This window comes from Rhincodon typus, chromosome 13, assembly GCF_021869965.1.
Source record: "Rhincodon typus isolate 14 chromosome 13, sRhiTyp1.1, whole genome shotgun sequence".
Lineage (NCBI taxonomy): Eukaryota > Metazoa > Chordata > Chondrichthyes > Orectolobiformes > Rhincodontidae > Rhincodon > Rhincodon typus.
Genome location: NC_063344.1, coordinates 64,543,408 through 64,567,063, shown reverse-complemented (window position 1 = coordinate 64,567,063; position 23,656 = coordinate 64,543,408). Strand labels below are relative to the sequence as shown.

Genomic DNA, 23,656 nt, shown 5'->3' with positions numbered 1-23,656 from the left:
GAATCCTTTAATAATGAATCTCTCTCTTTATTTAATCTTAAATTTGTTCCCTTAGATCTATTGATAATTTATCATAGAATTTGTATTTAATTAATCAACGTAGGTCCCTAAACTACTGGGCCTAGCCTCAGGAATAGCGATTCAAGGACATGGGACCATTGAAATTGTGAGATGAAAAGACCAGGGTGCAGCTAGTGTGCCTTCTATTATCCTGATAGTCACCTGATACTGCAATAATGGAGTTATTGACTAATCATAGCTAATCAAATCTCTGTTAGTAGTCCCAAACTTGAGCAAGTGAATATGTCAGTGATGGAGACTTTTGGGAATGATAAGTCTGAAGGCATTTGTTCCTCCCAATCAATTCATACAATACATGTCATGTTACTAATTTATGGTATCTTAAAATGCAGGATGTGAGATTAAATGGAACCTCACCAGCTTACTGGGGCTTCCCTCGCTCCCTTTCACAACCACAGAAACTGCTTGCTTGATGTTCTTTGCCCAACAACACCAACAACTTGAAAACTCCTATCAGCTCTCCACATAACCTTCCTCTATCTAAGGAAATCAGGCCTAAGTTTGTTAATCTATTCTTTTCATTGATGTTTCTCATTCATGGAACATTCTTGTAAATCACTTTTGCACTCTCTCCAATGCGTTCACATCTTTCCTATAATGTGGTGTTCACAATTATACACAACTCTCCAGCTGATCTCTAACAAGCGTCTTGTGCAAACTCAGCATCATCTCCTTGATCTTGTACTCTCTGCTCCCATTAGTAATGAAGAGAACACTGTATGCTTTATTAAGTCAAGGCAAGGGAATACATGATGAATGACAGGAACCTGGGAAACACCAAAGATCAGAAAGACTTTAAGCACAGGTGGATAAAGTGCTTAAGACGGCACATGGTATACTGCTGTTGTTAGCCGAGGCAGAGTTGTGCTGGAACTGTATAAAAAGTTAGGCCATGGATCTAGAGTATTGTGTGCCATTCTGAAATCCACATTATAGGAAGGATGTGGTAGCACTGTAGAGGGTGCAGAGGAGGTTTACCAGGATATTGCCTGGACTGGAGAGTTTCAGTTATGACGAGAGATTGGATATTGGATAGACTGGGGTTGCTTTCCTTGGAGTACAGGAGACTGGGGTGGTGGTGGGGGGAGGGGTAGTGGGGAAAACGTGAAACACGATTGAGATGTGTAAATTTATAGATAGAGCAGACAGGAAGAAAGTTTTCCCTTTGGTGGAGGATCAATGACTGGGGGCACAGATGTATGATAATGGGTAGGATGTTTAGAGGGGATGTGAGGATTTTATTTTACCCAGAGCATGATGGGAATCTGGAACTCACTGCCTGTGAGGATGATAGAAGCAAAACCCCTCATAACAAATAAGTATTTACATGTACATGTGCGATACCAAGGCGTACAAGGCTATGGGTCAATGCTGGAAATGGCATTAGAATAGTTAGCTGGTTGTTTTTCACTGGTGTAGACTCAGTGGGTTGAATGGCATTTTTCTGTGCTGTAGTCCTCTATGGCTATGACTATGAGTCTAGGTCATCTCTCCACCTTCAATGATCTGTGCACATGCACATCCAGGCCCCTCTGATCATGCATCCCCTTTAGAATTGTATCCTCTATGACATATAGTCTTTCAATGTTCTTCTGACCAAAGTGCATCATCTCACACTTCTCTGCATTGAAACTCATCTGCAATCAATGCATCCACTCCACCAGCTTTTCAATGTCCTTTTGGAGTTTTCCACTATCCTTCTCATACTTTACATTTCTTCCAAGATAATGTCCCCTACACAAGATCCAGATCATCAATATATATCAGGAAAAGCAAAGATCTCAATAACAATTCCTGGGGAACTCCACAACAAGCCTCTTCCAGCCCCCAAAAATAAAATCTATCGACCATTTTCTCTGTTTCCTATCACTCAGAATAATTTTGTATCCAAGTTGCTACTGTCCCTCTTATACCATGACCTGTAACTTTCCTCACAAGTCTGTTGTGTGGCACTATATCATACGCCTTTTGGAATAGGAGTTCCAGGATTTTAACTGAATGGCAGTGAAGGAACAGTAACATAATTTCAAAGCAGGACAGTATGACTTGGAGGAATGTGTGGAGTTGTTACTGTTCCCGTGGACCTGCTGCCCTTGTTGTTCTTAATGGTAAAGATAATGGCTTTGGAAACTGTTAATGAGGCTTGAGGAGTTGCAGGACAGCAGAGCTTAACTCTGATTAATTTGTAGTGGGATTGCTTAGCCCTGTCTATTGCACGCTACTTCTGCTTTTTTGGCATGCAGGTGGTTCTATATATTAGCTTCAGCAGCTTGTCACCTCAGTGTTAGGGATGCCTGGTGTAGCTCCTGGCTTACCGTTGTATGCTCTTCAATGAACCAGCATTTGTACCTCGTTTGGCAGTAACAGTAGAGCAGGAGATACGCTGGGTCATGAGGTTACAGATTGTCTTGAAGTACGGTTCTGCTGCTTATGGCCCACAATGCCTCATGCATGCTGCCAGTCTTGAGTTGCTGGATCTATTTGTAGTCTATCCCATTTAGCACAGTGATACTGCCACTCAGCCTGGATGTGGAACCAGGTGCAGAGTTCATGTTCACTCACAGTTGCACATGCTGTGCCCAAATCCTGGATGACACATGGGGACAATTTCCAGCCGGTCTCTACATGTTAGGCTTCCTTCACCCTCTCGAAAAATGTAAGAAGGGATATGGTTACAAACTTTCGTGGACATTATAATTTGCATTTATGGTATATGTTTCACATGGATTTATTACTTGCCTCTTGAACCTGTAGGCCTTGAAAAATTGCCAAAACCCAAGAACGTGTTTGTAAATTCGACCAACATGAGGCACATCCTGAGGTGGAGTCCTGTGAGAGTTCCTGTGGGAGAGATCAGTTACTCAGTACAGTTTCAAGGGTATGTACAACAACAAGCGATTCATTGTGTCAAAGGACCATGAGTTATCCCTTTTAGGACTTACAGAATTAAAGGACTTAGAGTTATACAGTCATAGAGATATACAGCACGGAAACACACCCTTCGGTCCAACTCGTCCATGCTGACCAGATATCCTGTTTGAACCTCGCCCCTTTGGCAGCATTTGGCCCACTTCCCTCTAAACCCTTCCCATTCATATACCCTTCCAGATGCCTTTTAAATGTTATAATCATACCAGCCTCCAACACTTCCTCTGGCAACTCATTCCATACGTGCACCACCCTCTGCGTGAAAAAGTTGTCCCTTGGGTCCCTTTTGTATCTTTCCCCTCTCACCTTTAAATCTATGCCCTCTAGTTTTGGAATCTCTCAACCTGGGGAAAAGACCTTGCCTATTTACCCTATCCATGCCCCTCATGATTTTTATAAATCTCTATAAAGTCACCCCTCAGCCTCCGACACTCCAGGAAAAGTAGCCCCAGCCAATTCAGCCTCTCCCTATAGCTCAAGCACTTAAACCCAGGCAACACCGTTGTAAATCTTTTCTGAACCCTTTCTAGTTTCACAACATCTTTCCTATAGCAGGGAGGCCAGAATTGCACGCAGTACTCCAAAAGTGGCCGAACCAATGTTTTGTACAGCCGCAACATGACCTCCCCACTCCAGTACTCGATGCACTAACCAATAAAGGCACGTATATCAAATGCCTTCTTCACCATCCTATCTACCTGCGACTCCACTTTCAAGGAATTATGAACCTGCACTCCAAGGTCTTTGCTCAGCAACACTCCCAGGACCGTACCGTTAAGTGTATATGTTCTCCCCGATCTGCCTTTCCAAAAAACAGCACCTCACATGTATCTAAATTAAACCCCAACTGCTGTTCCTCAGCCCATTGGCCCATCTGATCAAGATCCAATTGTACTCTGAGGTAAACTTCTTTGCTATCCACTACAGCTCCAATCTGTGTCGTCTGTAAACTTATTAACCATATTCCCAGTGTTCACTCCAAATCATTTATATAAATGACAAAAAAACAGTGGACTGAGCACTGATCCTTGCAGCTGGGTGCAGGCCTCCAGTCTGAAAAGCAACCCTCCACCAACACCCTCTTGTCTTCTACCTTTTGACTAGTTCTGTATCTAAATGGCTAGTTCTCCCTGTATTCCGTGTGATGTAACCTTGCTAATTAGTCTACCATGAGGAATCTTGTTGAATGCTTTATTGAAGTCCATATAGATCGCATCCACCACTCTGCCCTCATCAGTCCTCTTTGTTACTTCTTCAAAAAACTCAATCAAGTTGGTGAGACATGATTTCCCACGCACCAAGCCATGTTGACTATCCTTAGTCAGTCCTTGCCTTTCCAATTACATGTAAATCCTGTCCCTCAGGATTCTTTCAAACAACTTGCCCGATGTCAGGCTCACTGGTCTACAGTTCCCTGGCTTTTTCTTACCACCTTTCTTAAATAGCGGTACTACATTAGCCAACCTCCAGTCTTCCGGCACCTCACCTATGGCTATTGATGATACAAATATCTCAGCAAGGAGCCCAGCAATCACTTCCCTAGCTTCCCACACAGTTCTAGGGTACACCTGATCAGGTCCTGTGGATTCATCCACCTGTATGCGGTTTAAGACATTCAGCACCTCCTCCTCTGTAATATGGACATTTTTCAAGATGTCACTATTCATTTCCCTACATTCTCTATTTTCCATATCCTTCTCCACAGTAAACACTGATGCAAAATACTCATTTAGTATCTCCCCCATCTCCTGTAGTTCCAATGGCCTTGCTGATCTTTAAGGGGCTCTATTCTCTCCCTAGATACCCTTTTGTCCTTAATGTATTTATAGAATCCCTTTGGATTCCCTTTAACCCTATTTGCCAAACCTATTTCATGTCCTTTTTTTGCCCTCCTGATTTCCCTGTTAAGCATACTCCTACTGCCTTGATACTCTTCTGTGGATTCACTCGATTTCTGCTGTCTATACGTGACATAATGTTCCTTTTTATTCTTAACCAAAACCTCAATATCTCTCGTTATCCACCATTCCCTACCTCTACCAGCTTTCCCCTTCACCCTAACAGCAATATACTGTCTCTGAACTCTGGTTATCTCATTTCTGACAGTTTCCCATTTTCCAGCTGTCCCTTTGCCTGTGAACATCCACCCATAATCAACTTTTGAAAGTTCTTGCGTTATACTGTCAAAATTGGCCTTCCTCCAATTAAGAACTTTGACTTTCTGATTCAGTCTTTCGTTTTCCATCATTATTTTAAAACTAGTAGAATTATGGTCACTGGCACCAAAGTGCTCCCCCATTGACCTGCCCTAACTTATTTTCCAAGAGTAGGTCAAATTTTGCACTTTCTCTAGTAGGTACATCCACATACTGAATCAGAAAATTTTATTTTATACACTTAACAAATTCCTTTCCATCCAAGCCCTTAACATTGTGGCAGTCCCAGTCAATATTTGGAAAGTTAAAATCCCCTACTTTAACCACCCTATTATTCTTACAGATAACTGAGATGTTCTTACAAATAACTTCCCTGGATGTATTCCCAGAAACATCCTCCCCGACTACAACTGTAATGTCATCCTTAATCAAAAACGCCACTCCCCCTCCTCTCTTGCTGCCCTTTCTATCCTTCCTATGGCATCTATCCCTGGAACATTAAGCTGCCAGTACTGTCCACCCCTGAGTGTCTCTGTAATTGCCATGATATCCCAACCATGCCCTGAGTTCATCTGCCTTACCTGTTAGGCCTCTAGCATTGAAATAAATGCAGTTTAATTTATCAGTCCTACCTCATTCTCTGCTTTGCTCCTGCCTGCCCTGACTGTTTGACTTACTCCTTTTCCCAACTGCATCAGTCTCAGACTGATCTCTTTTCTCACTGTCACCCTGATCCCACCCCCACCTTATTAGTTTAAATCCTCCCCAGCAGCTCTAACAAATCTCCCTGCCAGTATATTCGCCCCCTTTCTATTAAGGTGCAATCCGTCCTTCTTATAAAAGGTCACTTCTAGCCCAGTAGAGATTCCAATGATTCAAAAATGTGAATCCTGCTCCCCTGCACCAGCTCCTCAGCCATGCATTCATCTGCTCTATCCTCCTATTCTTACCCTCACTGGTTTGTGGCAGTAATCCCGATTATTACTATCCTTCAGGACATCCTTTTTAAATTCCTGTCTAACTCCCTATATTCCCTCCTCAGAATCTCATGCTTATCTCTTCCAATGTCATAAGTTCCAACATATTCAACAACCTCCTGCTGGTCCCTCTCTCCTTTGAGAATATTCTGCACCCTCTCTGAGATATCCTTGATCCTAGCACCAGGAAAGCAACACACCATTCTGATGGCTTGCTGTCGGCCGCAGAAATGTCTATCACAACCTAATGTACTCCTTGTTACATTAGAGCCAGTCTCGGTACCAGAAACCAGGTTGTCAGTGCTACACTCCCCTGAGACTCCATCACTCCCCACATTTTCCAAAACAGCACAGTTGTTTGAGATGGGAATAGCCGCAGGAGATTCCTGCACTACCTGCCTCCCTCTCCTACCAGACCTGGAGATCACCCATCTACCTGACTGTATCTCTGGTTTATCTCCCTTCCTGCAACTGCCATCCATCATGTCCCCAGCTGCTGTAAATTCCTCATTGCCTCTGACTGCCGCTGCAACTGATCATTGCAATCCAATAGGATTCGCAACCAAACACACTTCCTGCAGACATAATCGTCAGTAACATGGAAACTCTCCCTAACCTCCCACATCCAACAGGAAGAGCGCATCACTCAACTAAAGGCCATCTTTGCACCTTAACATTCTACAGAACCAGAAAATAGCACAGTCTTACTGCTCTAAAAACACTGCTACAGGCTAACGTAGTACCTATGTCTTATATTTTGAAAGTTTAATCAATGGACAGATCTCAATAAAAACATATAATGAAAAAGAACCCACTCTCCTCACTATTGTAAATTTACAAAAAAAACTAGCCACGTACCTGCTCCCCTGCTGTGCTCACCCCACACAGGTTTCTCCAAGGTCAGCTGTGAATTTGGCGGTTTGTTTATTTTTCTTAAACAAACTCAGATGTCCAGAGATACTTGAAATCAAACAGCACAGGCAGTAGCTGTGAAGGTTCACTGCTGGGTCAGACAGCAGTGTTGGTTTCTTTCTCCATTGATTCACTTCCCACCATGTGGTCACTGCCTTTGTTTCCCTTCCTCCTTTATTAAAGTGTTGTTGTTTTGATCTTTTTTGCCCCCAAAGTTCCAAAACAATGCAACAGCTTATAAACAGAATTTGAGGAAATCAGCTCCAACACTTAAAATACCTCAGAAAAAGGAGCAGCTGTTAGAGCCACAAACTTTTCCTGCCCTTCCATTTGCATTGACTCGAAAGCTCTTGGCAGAAAGGGTTGCCAGGATTGGTCTGGAGTCTCCAGGAACTGAAGATCAATCTCCAGCACACTGCGTGTCTAACCCTGGAAAAAGAATCACAGGGACGTTGTGAAGGAGTGCATTGTTTTATTTTTGTCTCCTTCTTTGAACATTTCTCTTTACCAGATGTAAAAAATATTGAAAATGGGCGGCTGACATTTCATCATCATCCAACTGGATAAAGAATCTTTTTCATTTCCATTTTGCTTTGAAAGTCATTAAACCACAAGGATGGTTGTGTTGGCCTACTCATGGGCCAAGTCATGTGACAAAACCTCGAGGGATACATTTATGGTCACAGTTGGAAACCTTATTGACAGCAAATGATGTATAGTTGTAAAAGAGGAAATGCAGCAACTAATCAGGGCACAGCAGAATCCCGCAGATGGCAGTGTGATGATATGCTGTAACCCTGTTCTAGTGGTATTCATTGAAGGGTACAAGCTTTGACTTCAAAAGTCTTATGCAATCTTTTACATCTATCTGAACTGGCCATTGGTGCCTTAGTTTAACATCACATACCAAAGAGAATGCCTCTGACAGTGCAGCATTTCCTTCATAACTGGTCTGGAGAGCAGCCTAGATTATGGGCCCAAGACTTTTGTTTGGAATTTGTATTCACTCTTGGAATCTTTCCTAATATTTGCCCTTCAACCAATATCACAAAGACAGATTAATGAGCCCTTTACCTGTTGCTGTTTGTTGGACCTTGCTTTGTGCAAATTAGCTGTCCTGTTTTCCTTTATTATGCTATCACTTAACAAGTAATAGGAGCTGGAGTAGGTCACAAAATCCAATGAACCTGCTCCAAAGTTCAGTAAGATCATGGCTGAATTTTTACATCAATTTCACCTTCTTGTCCTCTCCAATTTTGATAGATTTTTAAGAACTAAGGGAAACGATGTTAAGTCTTGATTAAATTCAATGGCTGAGCATCCATGAACTTTTGGGTAGAGAATTCCAAAGATTTACAGTCCTCTTAGGGAAGAAATTTCCCCTTACTTCAGTCTTAAATGACACAATCCACATCCTAGGACTAAGGTCCCTAACTCTTGACTCTCAAGACAGGAGAATCTGTCTGTCAACATTTCCCCTGTCAAACCCTCTGATAATGATATATCTTTTAATGTGTTCAATATGTTTTAATCTCTCATTCTTCTAAATTCCAGAGAACATAGGCGCAATTTACTCAATCTCTTCTCATTGGAACTTCCTTCCACATCTGTCATCCAAGGAGTCAATTTAACGAACCTCCATTGCACCCTCTCTAAAACCAGTATATTTTGGGGCTCTTGTGGTGCCCCTACCTTTGGACTTAGGGCCTTGGTTCAAGCCCCGCCTATTCCAGTGGTGTATCATAATATATAATCTGAAACAAACACAGAAGATATCTGGAGGAACTCAGTAGCTTTGGTAGCATCTTTGGAGAGAGAAATAAAGTTTAACACTTCAATTCCAATATGATGACAATTAAAGGATAGTGTGAGACAGAATTGGGAGCCACAGCTCTGTGTGTGTGTGTGTGTGTGTGTGTGTGAGATAACATATCTACTTGAGTTGTTTAACAATATTTATTCCTCCTTTTATGGCTCTTATAGTCCAGTCGTAGTGTCCCAACTTCTGGACCAGGAGGCCTGGATTCAAGTCTCACCTGCTCTTGAGGTGTGTTATGACACCTATGGATAGGTTGATTAGAAAATATCTATCCTTTCTACAGCAAGGAGACCAAACTGCTGAGAATAGCCCAGGTGCGGTTTCGATAACAGTCTGTCTAATTGCAACAAGACTTCCTAACTCTTATACCTGAACTCCCTTGTAGTTATGACCAACGCACCATCTGGCTTTGTAATTGCTTGCTGTACTTGAATGTTCATGTTCTTAAATCCACCTGAATTGCAACATTTACTAGTCTCTCATCTTTTAGAAAGTATTTCTGCTTTGCCATTCTTTCCTCCAAAGTGAATACTTGTTGACATCCCCACATTATCCTCTATCTGTCATCTTCTTGCCAAATTAAACAACCGATCTTTATCACTTTGCAACCTCTTTATATCCTCTTCAAAGTGTGTCTTTCTCACCCAGCCTTACATGATTGATAAATCTGGATGATGTACTCGCATTAAAAACCATACTTTAGATTGTAACATGATGAGGCGTAAAAACTGACCAGTGTTTACTAGGTCAATTTGTATGCCCCTTCCTTAGATACAATACTATCCCTAATTTCTCATGACCAGGCCACATTTTCTAGTTCTTTTTTGTACCAGACAGGAATGCACAATTGTTACAGTTCATTCATGCGCTCCTTAAGTGTTAGCCATTGCCTATCCATCATCATCCCTGAAAGGAACATTCCCCAATTTGTCATAGCCGGCTTGTCTGTCATACCATTGTAGTTTCCTTTATTTAAATTCAGAACCCTAATCTCCAAATCAGTTATGTCCCTTTCCATCTTAATAAAGAATTCTATCATGTTATGGTCACTCTTCCCCAAGGAGCCTCATACAGTTAAATTCCCAATTATTCCTTTCTTATTACACAATACCCAGTCTAGGATGGCCTGTCCTTTAGCTGGTTCCTCAACATATTGATTCAGAAAACCATCTCTAACACTCTAGGAATTCTTCCTCCGTAGCATTGTTACTGATTTAATTTGCCCAATTTATATGCAGATTAAAGTTGCTCGTAATTACAACTCTCTTTTATTGTTTGCCTCTCATTTCCTGTTTTAAGCCCCAGACTACAGTTTGGGGGTGGGGGTTCTATATACAACCCCTGTTATTGTTTTCTGCTTCTGGGGATTTCTAAGCTTTATCCATGCAAACTTCATTTTAACAGAGCTAATGTCCTTCCTTGCTATAGAGTTAATGTCCTCTTTAATCAGCAATGCTACCCATGTCCTTTACCTCTTTGTCTGCCTTTCCTAAAATCTTAATACCCCTGGATATTCAGTTCCCACCCCAGTCACCCTGCAGTCACATCTCCATAATACCAACTATATTGTGAATGGTCCACATAATAAGACACGAGGCCTTAATATTTTTAATATTCTTAGTTCTGTTTGCATTATTTTGCACTGGGGCCTTGTTTGACTCTTCCTCTTGAATTCTCTCCCTATCAATTTTCTTATTTCCCAGCCTGTCTTTTCTTTTTGCTCTTTGTTTCCCTCCCTTCTGTCTCACTGCTTAGTTTCCCCTCCACCCTGCCATTCTAGATTGATTAGTTTACTTTACCAGATACACTTTCCTGTATCTGTTGCCCAACGTTTGCAAAGAATGAGAGGGATTTGTGGAATGTCTGAAAGCACTTGCTGAAATGATGAGAGAACTGGCCAGCGGTGCTGCTTTGACTCACTACGATCCCGAAATAAAAGTTTTGTTTTAGAGTGTGATGCCTCACTGCAGGAGTTTAGGCATGGTGTTATCTCATAGATTGGAAGATGGTGTGAGCAAACCTACGCTTTAATGAAGTCAGAGCAAAATTGTTCACAAGTTGCGAAATCGGGGATTTTAAATGGCATTACCTCATTGCACAAATACAAGAAACCCAATTCTAATTCTAATTCTAAATACTTTCACAGTATCAAATTCATTTTGTTAATTGACCACCAAGTCTCTTTGATCACAGTTGGTTCAAAGAAGGGTTTTCCATCCCTAGCGGCAGCATGGCCTCAGAGATAGGTGTTGATTTTGAGTGCTCGTCAATATAATCTCATGAATCATCAGATCATGCAGAAATAGATGTTCTTTAAGATTTCTTGTGAATACGTCAGTGTCTTTACATTCACGAATGAAATTCTGGTGTGCAGCAGAGAAATCGTTGATGAGACTCATAAGGGTGTGAAGCTCAATGAAGTGCTTAATTATGTCATGAATGTTTGGCCTAACGAGTGGGATAATGAGAACTTGCAGGAGTATTCACACATCAAAATGAACAGAGTGTAGATCATGTCTATCCCCTGTGGGACTAAGACTAATGAGTGATTTCATCAAAAGCACACAGGCATTGTCTGTATGAAATCAGTAGCAAGGAGCTATTTTTGGTATCCAATCTGGATAGAGATACTGAAGAGTTGGTGAAAAGTTATCAATTGTGTCTTAGATTGAGTAGTAATCTAACAAAGGAGGACCAATGCCTAATAATAAGGGGTAAGGTTAACCAGAATGGTGGTGAGCAGTAAGTCTGTGATTTCACCAGGTTAGCGAAAAAGAGAAACATAGGTTATATGTTCTATTGTTCAGAGCTACAAAATCTGAACTTAAGTCTCTGTTGCACATCGGCACCCTGTGAACAGCCCTGATGTGGAACAAGTGCTCACGTTCTTTTTTATTCACTCTTGGGATGTGGACATCGCTGGCTTGCCAGCATTTCACTTCCTTTCCCTTGAAAAGATGGTGGTGAGTTGCCTTCTTGATCTGCTGTAGTCCACTTGAAGTAGGTTGACTCACAATGCCTTTAGAGAGGGATTTCCAGGATTTTGACCCAACGACACTGAAGGAGTGGTGATGTATATCCCGGTCACGATGGTGAGTGGCCTGGAGGGGTGCATGCAAGGGGGTGGTGTTCTCACACATCTGCTGCCCGTGACCTTTGAGTTGGAAGTGGTCGTAGGTTTTGAAGTTGCTGTCTGATGGTCTTTGGTGAATTTCTGCAGTGCATCTTGTAGACAGTACACACTGCTGCTACTGAGTGTCGCTGGTGGAGTGAGTGGGTGCTTGTGGACTTTAAACTCTCAGGAATTTAAACTTGTAGTGTCTGATTGGTGTTGGCAAGGAGCCAGATTGATTGTGTCAACATTGAGCTCAGGATCAGAGACTTGGACCAGATTTGCAGGAGTTCCCTATTACATGTCCTGGAAATGTTTTTTCTTTAATTTAAAAATATACTTTATTCATTTAAAAAAAAACTTTGTATATATACATAGTCACAAATGCAGTTTCGTTTGTACGCTAGCCTATCAAGGAAACAAACAAACATTGAGTTTGACTCTATCCAAACAAACCAAAGGCATCTCTTACTTCAACCAGACTATATTTACATGCATTTAAGGCATTAGGAGGGTCCGATAACTGAACGGACCCCCATTAACTTTAGCAGGAGGCTCTCAGACAGTGGTCCTTCCCCAATCCACCTTGGCAGCAGCTGCTCCAAGCTTTAGTCTGTTCCTCAGCATGTAGTCCTGGACCTTGAAAGGTTACGCTGGTTAAAATCTTGTCCACTCCGAGATTAGCCAGTGTAAATGAATTGAAAACCACTGTGAATCTCTCCAATCACCTCCTGACCGAATATGACTGTCTGTCTCTCCTACCAAACCACCCCCAACTCAACTACCCCCTAACCCAATAAACACCTCAACCCAAATACCCTGATTAATACCCCGTCCCAACAATCTGACAGAAGTATTTATCCCCAACTGACACTTCACCCTTATCCCCTGATCTAATATTCCTCTTGAGCCAAGTGGAAAAAACTTGCATTTGTATAGCACCATTTCATGGTCTAGGACCTTCCAAATCATTGTCCAGCCGTGGTATGTGGTCATTCTTGTCATACTGGAGAGAAGAGTGTAAGCAAAGATAAAGATAAGGAGCAAAAGAACAGAAAAAGACAGGGGAGTGGATGAAGGGAAAGGGTGATTTAGAGAAGATTCTCCTATTTGAAAATAAACTTTAACCATGACAAACAAAGAATAAAAGTATAATATCTGCATAATATTTTTGAGTCTGAGAAATCACAACTCAAAAATGATATTGTTACATTCTTGTAAATGGGAAAAGCAGAGGCAGAGAAGAAATAAGAGTGCACATGAGCAACAGCCCACTTGTAGATATTTTTAATCAACTTGTTCTGGTATCTCTTGACACACCTTTTCAAGCAGATGGGTTTGAATCCTGGGTCTAGCACGGCAAGCCCAGTTGTAAAATGAAGACTGTTTGCTCATGTACACCACTGAAAGATGTATCTGCAAGGAAAGTCGATTGTTCTTGGGCTTACAGTGCCCACTCGTGGCTGCGATGGTATTTCATCCTCTGTAGTTTTTGGACCAGCCACTGCAACACTGGCCTTTAGGTTCAGGAGCAGCTGTCATCCGATTTAAGGAGCAACTCCACCTGATTGTCAGGCTTATATACTGGAAAAGAAGAAGTAAGTTTGAGGTTGTTAATTGGAACTTAACACAACGTGGTTGCCTGTTGGGTTTGAAGAAATACAAGCTAAACTTCATGAGGAAAGGAAGAAGATAGGGAGTTTCTTTAACCAAATGTTGACCTTTCATAATTGTGTCAGTGAGTAGCGTACTCTTACCTTAGAGTAAGACAATTAAGGCATCAGGATCCAAACCAGAGAGACTTCAACATATAAACCTTGGCTCACCCACTAGTGCAGTGCTAACTGTGTGCTACAGTGTTGCATGTGGTGGTCTTTCAGATGAGCTATTGAACTGTCTACCCTATAGTGTGGATTTCAGTCATTTCATGGCTATTACAATGAAGAGCATGTGGTATGCCCCAGTCTTATCCTTCAGCCAACATGACTAAATAAGTTAGATGGTCATTATCGCATTGCTGTTTGTGGGAGCTTGCTGCACACAAATTGGCTACGTTGCCATAATTGCCACACTTCAAAGAAACTTCATTGATTGTAAAATGATGAACTGAGATTATGATAGGTACAATAAAAATGCAGGTTCCTTCTTGTGCTAAATCTGACTGATTTGTGAAGTAAGTTGCTGGGGACGGTAGATAAAAAGGGACTAAGAGATAATCGAACATAGTTCCACAGAGAGGGGATGGATTGAAGATGGGAAGTAGATGAGTTTTTTGAATCAGTTTCCAAACAGGATCACATTTGCTGATTGTTAAGGCAATTTCCTGTTCCTAAACATTCTCATGGTCCACTGTGAAATAAGATTTCCTGGGAACGTGAAGAGCAACAAGTAGCTGGTGGAGATTATCCTGGGTTATAGACAGAGAGCTTGCAGAGTTAAGTTAAAGCTTAGCTGAGGTTATGCAGTTACTTCTGTCCCACTGTATGATCCCAATTTCTCACTAGGCTACAGTGAATTCCAGGAGTTACTTAACAACGGGAGATGATCATCATGACCTCTGAGTTGGTTGAGTACTGTCATTCTCTCAACGCTCAATGTATCATTGACTCAACAATACAGAGGGCAGCCAATTAGTCTCAGCACCCTGCTCTTTCCTATAGTCCTACATTGTGAGGAAAATTTTCCTCCGTTGGAATTCCGGATATCAGGGGCCTTCAATTCACAAACTCCTATATGCTCACTATCTTGAATAGGTCTCACACCTGTTGTATAAGACTGTCAGCTTGAAAGAGTCAATTTGTCTCCCTGGACAGTCAGAGGTTGAGGGGTGACCTTATAGAGGTTTATAAAATCATGAGGGGCATGGATAGGGTGACTAGCCAAGGTCTTTTTACCAGGGTAGAGGAGTCCAAAACTATAGGGCATAGGTTTAAAGTGAGAGGGGAAAGATTTAAAAGGGACCTAAGGGGCAACTTTTTCACACAGAGGTTGGCATGTGTATGGAACGAGCTGCCAGAGGAAGTGGTGGAGGCTGGTACAATTACAACTTTAAAAGGCAGCTGGATGGGTGCATGAATAGAAAGGTTTAGAGGGATATGGGCCATTTTGTTTTGTGAAGGATAGGTCGTGCCTCACCAACTTTATTGAGTTCTTTGAGAAGGTGACCAAACAGGTGGATGATGGTAAAGCGGTTGATGTTGTGTATATGGATTTCAGTAAAGCATTTGATAAGGTTCCCCATGGTAGGCTATTGCAGAAAATACGGAGGCATGGGATTGAGGGTGATTTAGCGGTTTGGATCAGAAATTGGCTAGCTGTAAGAAGACAGAGGGTGGTGCTTGATGGGAAATGTTCATCCTGGAGTTCAGTAACTAGTGGTGTACTGCAAGGATCTGTTTTGGGGCCACTGCTGTTTGTCATTTTTATAAACGACCTGGATGAGGACGTAGAAGGATGGGTTAGTAAATTTGCGGATGACACCAAAGTCGGTGGAGTTGTGGATAGTGCGGAAGGATGTTGCAGGTTACAGAGGGACATAGATAAGCTGCAGAGCTGGGCTGAGAGGTGGCAAATGGAGTTTAATGCAGAAAAGTGTGAGGTGATTCACTTTGGAAGGAGTAACAGGAATAGAGTACTGGGCTAATGGTAAGATTCTTGGTAGTGTGGATGAGCAGAGAGATTTCGGTGTCCATGTGCATAGATCACTGAAAGTTGCCACCCAGGTTGGTAGGGTTGTTAAGAAGGCGTACGGTGTGTTAGGTTTTATTGGTAGAGGGATTGAGTTTCGGAGCCATGAGGTCATGTTGCAGCTGTACAAAACTCTGGTGCGGCCGCACTTGGAGTATTGCATACAGTTCTGGTCGCCGCATTATAGGAAGGATGTGGAAGCATTGGAAAGGGTGCAGAGGAGATTTACCAGGATGTTGCCTGGTATGGAGGGAAGGTCTTATGAGGAAAGGCTGAGGGACTTGAGGCTATTTTCGTTGGAGAGAAGAAGGTTAAGAGGTGACTTAATAGAGACATACAAGATGATCAGAGGATTAGATAGGGTGGACAGTGGGAGCCTTTTTCCTCGGATGGTGATGGCTAGCACGAGAGGACATAGCTTTAAATTGAGGGGAGATAGATATAGGACAGATGTCAGAGGTAGGTTCTTTACTCAGAGAGTAGTGAGGGCGTGGAATGCCCTGCCTGCAAAAGTAGTAGACTCGCCAACTTTAAGGGCATTTAAATGGTCATTGGATAAACATATGGATGATAATGGAATAGTTTAGGTTAGATGGGCTTCAGATTGGTTTCACAGGTCGGCGCAACATCGAGGGCCGAAGGGCCTGTACTGCGCTGTAATGTTCTATGTTCTAAATGCTGGCAAATAGGACTCAATCAGTTCAGGATATCTGGGTGATGTGGAAGAGTTGGACTGAAGAGTCTGTTTCCGTGCTGTATGATTCTATGACTCTAATGGAAGCCTTGTAATAGTCTGCCCATGAGGGACTGCTTCTAGGAGGAGCCAGTCAGTCTGTAACAGTCTGAAGATAGACTCCATAGTCTGTAATCGTATAGTTCAGATGAGCTACTATCTCATAGGAAATATATAGTGGTACTTACATTGTAATGTAGTTTACAAGTCTTATTCTACAATAACGTGCTATCCTATTTCTTGTTACTCAAGAACGTACCTCTTCTGCCAAGAATTCCATGTGATCATCCTTCCCTAGTTAGTATTAGCAAGCCTTGACTGACTTTCTCTATGCTTGAATCTTATGTAGTGTATACTGGGGAGTACTTAGATACATGGGGAAAGACGGCTTTAATATGACCCTCATCAGAGATTCACAAATACTGAGCCTCACAGCATGGAATAACAATTGGGAACAAGAGCCAAAACAGAAGTTGCTGGAAAAGCTCAGCAGGTATGGCAGTATCTGTGAAGAGAAAAATCAGAGTTAACGTTTCGGGTCCAGTGACCCTTCCTCAGAACTCATTGGGAGCAAAAGCACTGGGTCAATGTTTGCTGGCTCTGCATAGATATCAAGGGCATGAAACAGTTGCGAACTTGGGGAAAGCCAAAGCTGCTGCTCTGAGTAGCTTCCATGCACATTTACCTTTTACTGCAGAATGGCAAGGTGGGGAGCAAAGGCAGTGATGAGTTGGGAGCTGTTGGGACGAGAACCCTTCCAGATTTAACATGACATTTATTGTACTTCCTCCTCCCCCATTTCAGTGAGTTTGAAAGAAATCACAAGAAGACTTGGGTGGCAATCTCGGAATGTTCTGGCATGACTGAGATGTCTTGTGATGTCACGATGGATATATCATCAGATGTGGATTATGATCTGAAGGTACGGGCACAACTTGGGAACATCACTTCCAAATGGGCAAACCTCAGCAAACTCTTCAATCGTAAGGAGAGTAAGTATCCCACGAGTGAAGTCTGACTGTTCTGTTTCAACAGCAACACGAGTGGCATGGATAAGCAAATTTGGGCAGCTTCTTTTTTGTATAGGCACATCCAATAACATGCAGCATCAATGCCAACAATTTCCAGTCCAATGGCAGTGTTTACCCTTGGTATTTTGAGGCCTGGAAATTAATTTGAAGGGTCAACATACTGTAGCCCAGCAATATCGATGACATTGCTTAAAGGAGAAAAGTAAAACAGGATGGTCTTCTATTCCGTATTACCATGGGACATTACTGGCCAAATGAGCGGGGACGCATAGCCTCAGTTTAATGACTTAGCTCTGGTAGGGCAGCAACAAATGCAAAGTACCATGGATGCTGGAAATCTGAAATGAAAACAGAAAGTGTTGGCGAAAATCTGGTCTGGCACCATCTGTCCACTGTGAAACAGGTATTAACGAAAATTTGTAGCTCGGGTTGTGGATGCAGTTGTTCATTATCTCGCTGAGCCGGTTGTTCTGTGGTGTGCAGATGTTTTGTTACCTTTCTAGGCAACATCATCAGTGTGAGCTCTAATCGAAGCATTGGTGTTCTGCTTCCTTCTGGATTTATATGATTCTCTGGTGTGATGGTCTTGTCGCTCTTGGTTCTGTAGTTTTGGTGTGTATATGGGGTCTATTTCTATGTGTTTGTTAATGGAGTCCCGTGTTGAGAACCAGGCTTCCAGAAATTCCCTTACATGTCAGTGTTCGCTTGTCCTAGTATGGTCACTTTGTCCCAGTCAAACTGATGGCCCTCATTGTCTGTGTGCATTGAGACAAATGAATATTGGCCGTGTCTTTTTATTGCCAGTTGGTATTCGTATATCCTGGTAGTCAGTTTCCTCCCTGTTTGTCCAATGCAATGTTGATTGAACTTGCTGCATGGTATTCTGTATGTCACGTTGGTCTTGTTTACTGACGGTATGGGGTCTTTGGTCTTTGATAACGTTTGGTGCAGTGTTGCTGTAGGCTTGTGTGCAATCATGATCTTATCCAGTCTTAGGAGTCTGGTAGTCATTTCTGATATATTTTTGATGTAGGGTAGCATTGTTGTACCATGTCCTCTGACTGTCGTTTGTTTTGTAGGCATCTGTGGACGAAACTTCTTGGGTATCCATTGTCGGTGAAAACTTTGTGTAGGTGTTCCTCTTCCATTCTCCAGAGTTCTGGGCTGTTGCAGTGTGCTGCAGATCTGTTTGTGTATGGTGGGGTAGTTGCTGTGGAAGTTAAGGATTTGGTCCGTGTGTGTGGCCTTCCTGTATATTTGTGTCCAGAGTTTGCTGTTAGTCAGTCTCTCTACCATTACATCAAAGAACGGGAGCGGTTTGTTGTTTTTCTTCCACTCTAGGGAAATTCATATTTGATAAGATGTTGTTGCCAAAGACTAAAGACTTTGGACAAACAGGGAGGAAACTGACGACCAGGATACATGAACACCAGCTGGTAGTAAAAAGACACGGCCAATATTCACTTATCTTGATACGCACAGACAACGACGACCATCAGTTCAACGTGGACAAGCGAACACCAGACATGGAAGGGAATTTCTGGAAGTCTGGTTCCCAACACAAGACATTAACAAACATATAGAAATAGACCCCTTATACAGACCGCTGCTAAAACAACAGAACCAGAAGCGACAAGACCATCATGTCAGAGGATCATATAAATCCGGAAGGAAGCAGAACACCAACGCGTCCATTAGAGGTTGCACTGATGATCATAGAATCCCTACAGTGTGAAAACAGGCCCTTTGGTCAGCTCCACACTGACCCTCGGAGCATCCTATCCAGACCCATCCCCCTATAACCCACCTAATCTACACATTCCTGGACACTATGGGCAATTTAGCATGGCCAATCCACCCAGCCTGCACATCTTTGGACTGTGGGAGGAAACCGGAGCACCCGGAGGAAACCCACGCAGACACGGGGAGAATGTGCAAACTCCACACAGACAGTTGCCCGAGATGGAATTGAACCCAGGTCCCTGGTGCTGTGGGGCAGCAGTGCTTGGCCACCATGCTGCCCCAGAGCCTCCATTCCCTGACTGGGAAACAAACCTCGGCCGTGGCGGTGAGAGCACCGAATCCTAACCACTAGACTACCAGGGAAGGTAAAGAAAACACGCTTAGAGCCTTCCCAGAGGGGAATTGAATCCTGGTTTCCCGCGTGATAGGCAGGGATACTAGCTGTATACTACCGAGGATAGCAATCAAATGATATTGCCTAGAAGGCTAATGAAACGTCTGCGCACTACAGAACAACCAACTCAGCGAGCTAGCGAACAACTACAATGAAACAGAGTCAATGCTTCAAGTCTGAAGAAGACATTACTGGACTCAAAAAGCGACCAGACGTTCTGAGTTTCAGATAGTACATTATATCTTCAGACCTGCTTTGCAGCGCCAGTATATGTATATCCTTAATCCTTCAATATGGACTTGAATAGAGATTGAGCACAAGTAAAAACCCACACCTCCCACCCCATCATTAGAAATTGAACAAGTGCATTTATTCTACAACCTATCAAGTTACCTATTAAACCAAGGTGCCCAAATTTCTGATTACACAATATCAAATTTATGGACACCGAGATGCTGTTTACGGACCTACGTGTTTCTGTCAATGCATACTATCCATTCATTATCCTTATCGAAAACAGAACAACCACTAATATTGCAGCCATCTTTGGTAAAAAAAATCGTTTTGGAGTTAGATTGATGGTTAGATCTGTTGAGGTTAAATTTTGTCTTTGGGTACCCCAGCAAGAGTCAGTGTCTGGTGAACTGTCCCCCAGAAGCAGACAGTGTCTGCCCAGTCAGCAATTTTAAATGAAGAATGAAACAACACATTTGGAATTCTCAATATGTCAGGTTTCTTAATCAAGAAATAGCAAGTAATTTAATGTTGGGAACAAAAACAAAGTTGCTGGAAAAGCTCAGCAGGTCTGGTAGCATCTGTGGAGGAGAAAACAGAGTTAACGTTTCGGGTCCGGTGACCCTTCCTCAGAACTGGTTCCTGATTTACAGCATCCGCAGTTCTTTTGGCTTTTATTTAGTGATTTAATATTGTTATATTGTTAACTGTTTGTTGTTTTGGTTATTTGGCTGCTGTTCAATTGGCAACCCCTGCCACCTCCGAGTCACAAGATTCCTGATTCAAAATCCATTACAGGGCTTGGGAACAACAATCTAGACTGATACTCCAGTGCAGTACGGAGGAGCGATGCACTGTCAGAGGTGTCGTCTTTTACATGAGACATTAAACTGAAGCTCTAGCTCCCTGCTTGAGTGGATATTATTAATCCCATGGCACTGTCTTGAAGAAGAGCAAAGGAGATGCCTCTTGTGTCTTGGCTAATAATTTATCCCTCAATAAACATCACACAAACTTTCACTTTCACATTCTTGTTTATCAGAGCTATTTGTATCCATAATTGTTCCTGTGTTTCTTACAACAGTGTTGGCACTTAAAAAAAGTACATTACTGGCTATCCAGGTAAAGTGTTTTGAGACATCCAGTGGTTGTGAAGGGTGCTTACATAAATGCACGTCTTCCTTTTTGCAGCCAATCTCACAATACCGAGCCTGACAGTTAAAGGGAGCGGTGGTTTGCGAACCATTAACGTCAGTGATGTAACGAAGAACATCAATGCTCGTATTTATTACTGGGAAAAAGCTGCGGAGCAGCAGGTAAGCAACTTCCTGGGATCAGATACCGTCTGAAATATGGGAAAGAACCTCACGGGAGTTAGAATATAAAGCGCAACATCAATACTTCTGCCTGCACCTTTGAGTTCGGAGATCTTTCGTATTGTAATCTGCTGTACGTATGAGTGGGTAAGGGACCAGCGAGAGCAATGGGGCATCTTGGAATAGTGAACAATGGGATTGAGTGTTTTTCCATATGGAATGCAACTAAAGAAACAGAGGAATAAGGGAAAAGGTAATGGGGTAAATTATAGAGAAATCAGAAAGGTAAAAAATAGACTGAAGGGAAAATTGAAAAAGTAAAGACTTTAAGTGACTTATTTTTAAAAATATCTACCAACAATTTAGTGCCCTAGCCCTTAATTGCTGCTATCACACCTCCTTTCAAAATAACCACCCTTGTCACTTTGTCCTCTCTGTCCCTTTCAACTTCCTTTCCTCTCTGAAATCCTTGAATGTACTGTTGCATCCCAGATCGGTTCCAATTTTACCTGGAACTCTGAGTTTTCATACCTTTAATTAGATTTCTGCTCTGTCCCAAGTACCAATGACTCTTCTGAAAATCACAGATGTCTTCACTGAGACAGAACTAGACCTTCCTTCCTTGTCCTCCTGAACCTGCCGGCAGTCTCTGACACAGTAAATGAATCCATGATCCTTCATCATCACTGTGCTGTGGTCCAGCTGGGTGGGTCTGCTCTCACTTGGTTCACCACATTTCTATCAAATTATAACCAGAAGACCACCTGCAATGGTTTCACTTTCCATTCTCTCACTATTCACTTTGGCATCCTCTAAGGATCAATTCTCGATCCCACATCCCCATTTCATATTTACATGTAAGCATCCAGGCAACATCGTCTGAAAACTCAACATCAGTTTCTTTGTGTGATCCACCTCACTGTCCCTTTACTGTCTCTAAATTGTCACACTGCTCCCCGAAACCCAATATTAGATGAGCAGAAATTTCCAACAATTAAGTATTTGGAAGGTCAAAACCATTGTCTTCAGTTTCTGCCACAAATGCCCATCCCTAGCACTGACTCCAACCCTCTCTCTTTGCTAAGACTGGTTCAGATGGTTTTGCATCTTTGGTCTGCCGTATCTCACCTCAAGAAGTGACTCTAAAAACAGCATCATCAAGCTGCCCTATTTCCATCTCTGTAATATCTATCTCCCCACCTCAGCTCATCTTCACTCATGTCTTTGTGACTTCTTGACATGAATATTGTAATGCACTCCTGGCTATTTTCTCCTACTTGACAACTCTCTAAACCTGAGATCTTCAAACATTTTACCATCCATGTCCTAACTTATGTCCAATTCTTTTCACCCATCACCCCTATGCATGTTATCCTACATTAGTTCACAGTTAAGCAACATCTTGATTTTAATATACATGGGATTTGGGATTTTTTTTATCCATTTGTGGGATGTGGGTGTCGCTGGCTAGCCAGCGTTTGTTGTGCATCCCTAGTTGCCCTTGAGAAGGTGGTGGTGAGCTACCTTCTTGAACTGCTGCAGGGATATATGTGCTGAACTAATTTTGACCACTTGTACATCCCTAGTTTTAATCGCTTCACTGTTGGTGACAGTGCCATCATCTGCTAAGGTACTGAGGAACTCCCTGCCCACACCTGTCCATGTCTCTCTGCTCCTTTACGAGGCTTCTTAAAACCTACCTCTTTGACCAAGCTTTTGGTCACTGGCCTACTACCTCCTTATGTGTCTGAGTGGCGTAGCACACATGTTAAGCATTATGTTGATGGCATTATATAAATCAAAGTTGTTGTTATATGCAGGAATATAGTTCAACATTTTAAATTGCTCTCGGTTTGGCCCAGAGAGGCTGATTAGCCTTACATTTACAATGATCACTTTGTTAAAGAGCATTTAACACTTCACCACCAGAGTGAAATTTCTGTTGTGAGTTTAATGATCAGCTAATACATAAATTCTACTAGTATATCACAAAGTACTTAATGTTAGGTTTTTAATGTGCTGGCTGATTTGCACACTATTAATGGTGTACATAATAAACACCATTAATTCTCCAGCAGTATTTGGCACAATATACTATAGCTAACACACCAAATTATGTGATCTTCGATAATTCTATTTATTCCAGGCTCTGCTGATTCTGCTTGTATCAGATAACCTCCTGAGTTCACTATTCATAGAAGCTCATATCCTTGCCTTTCACAAGTGTCCCTGGTTCTACTCTTCACATCCCTCTCTCCTAACCCAACCAAAGCTCCTCAAGTAGCCCCTTTCCACTCTTCCTGACTCCTCCCCCTCACTGCTCCAAACTCCTGCCCTCACTTCCTGACTCCACCCCTCATTTTTCCTGACTACTCCTGTCACTTACTGTCTCCTCCCCCTCACTGTTCCAGACTCCCCCACCTCACTGTTCCAGACTTGACTCCTCCCCACTCACTGTTCCAGACTCGACTCCTCCTCCCCTCACGGTTCCAGACTCGACTCCTCCCCCGCCTCGCTGTTCCAGACTCGACTC

At 42.5% G+C, this 23,656-nt stretch overlaps 1 protein-coding gene across 1 annotated transcript in view; it reads left to right on the top strand.

Annotated features, from left to right (window-relative positions):
* crfb16 (cytokine receptor family member B16) overlaps positions 1-23,656 on the top strand; it is a 76,303-nt gene that overhangs the window by 44,294 nt on the left and 8,353 nt on the right. Inside the window, exons 2-4 of the mRNA XM_048604454.1 lie at positions 2,836-2,959; positions 17,210-17,397; positions 20,999-21,123. Coding sequence (XP_048460411.1) covers positions 2,836-2,959; positions 17,210-17,397; positions 20,999-21,123 — 437 coding nt within the window. The remainder of the gene's footprint in view (positions 1-2,835; positions 2,960-17,209; positions 17,398-20,998; positions 21,124-23,656) is intronic.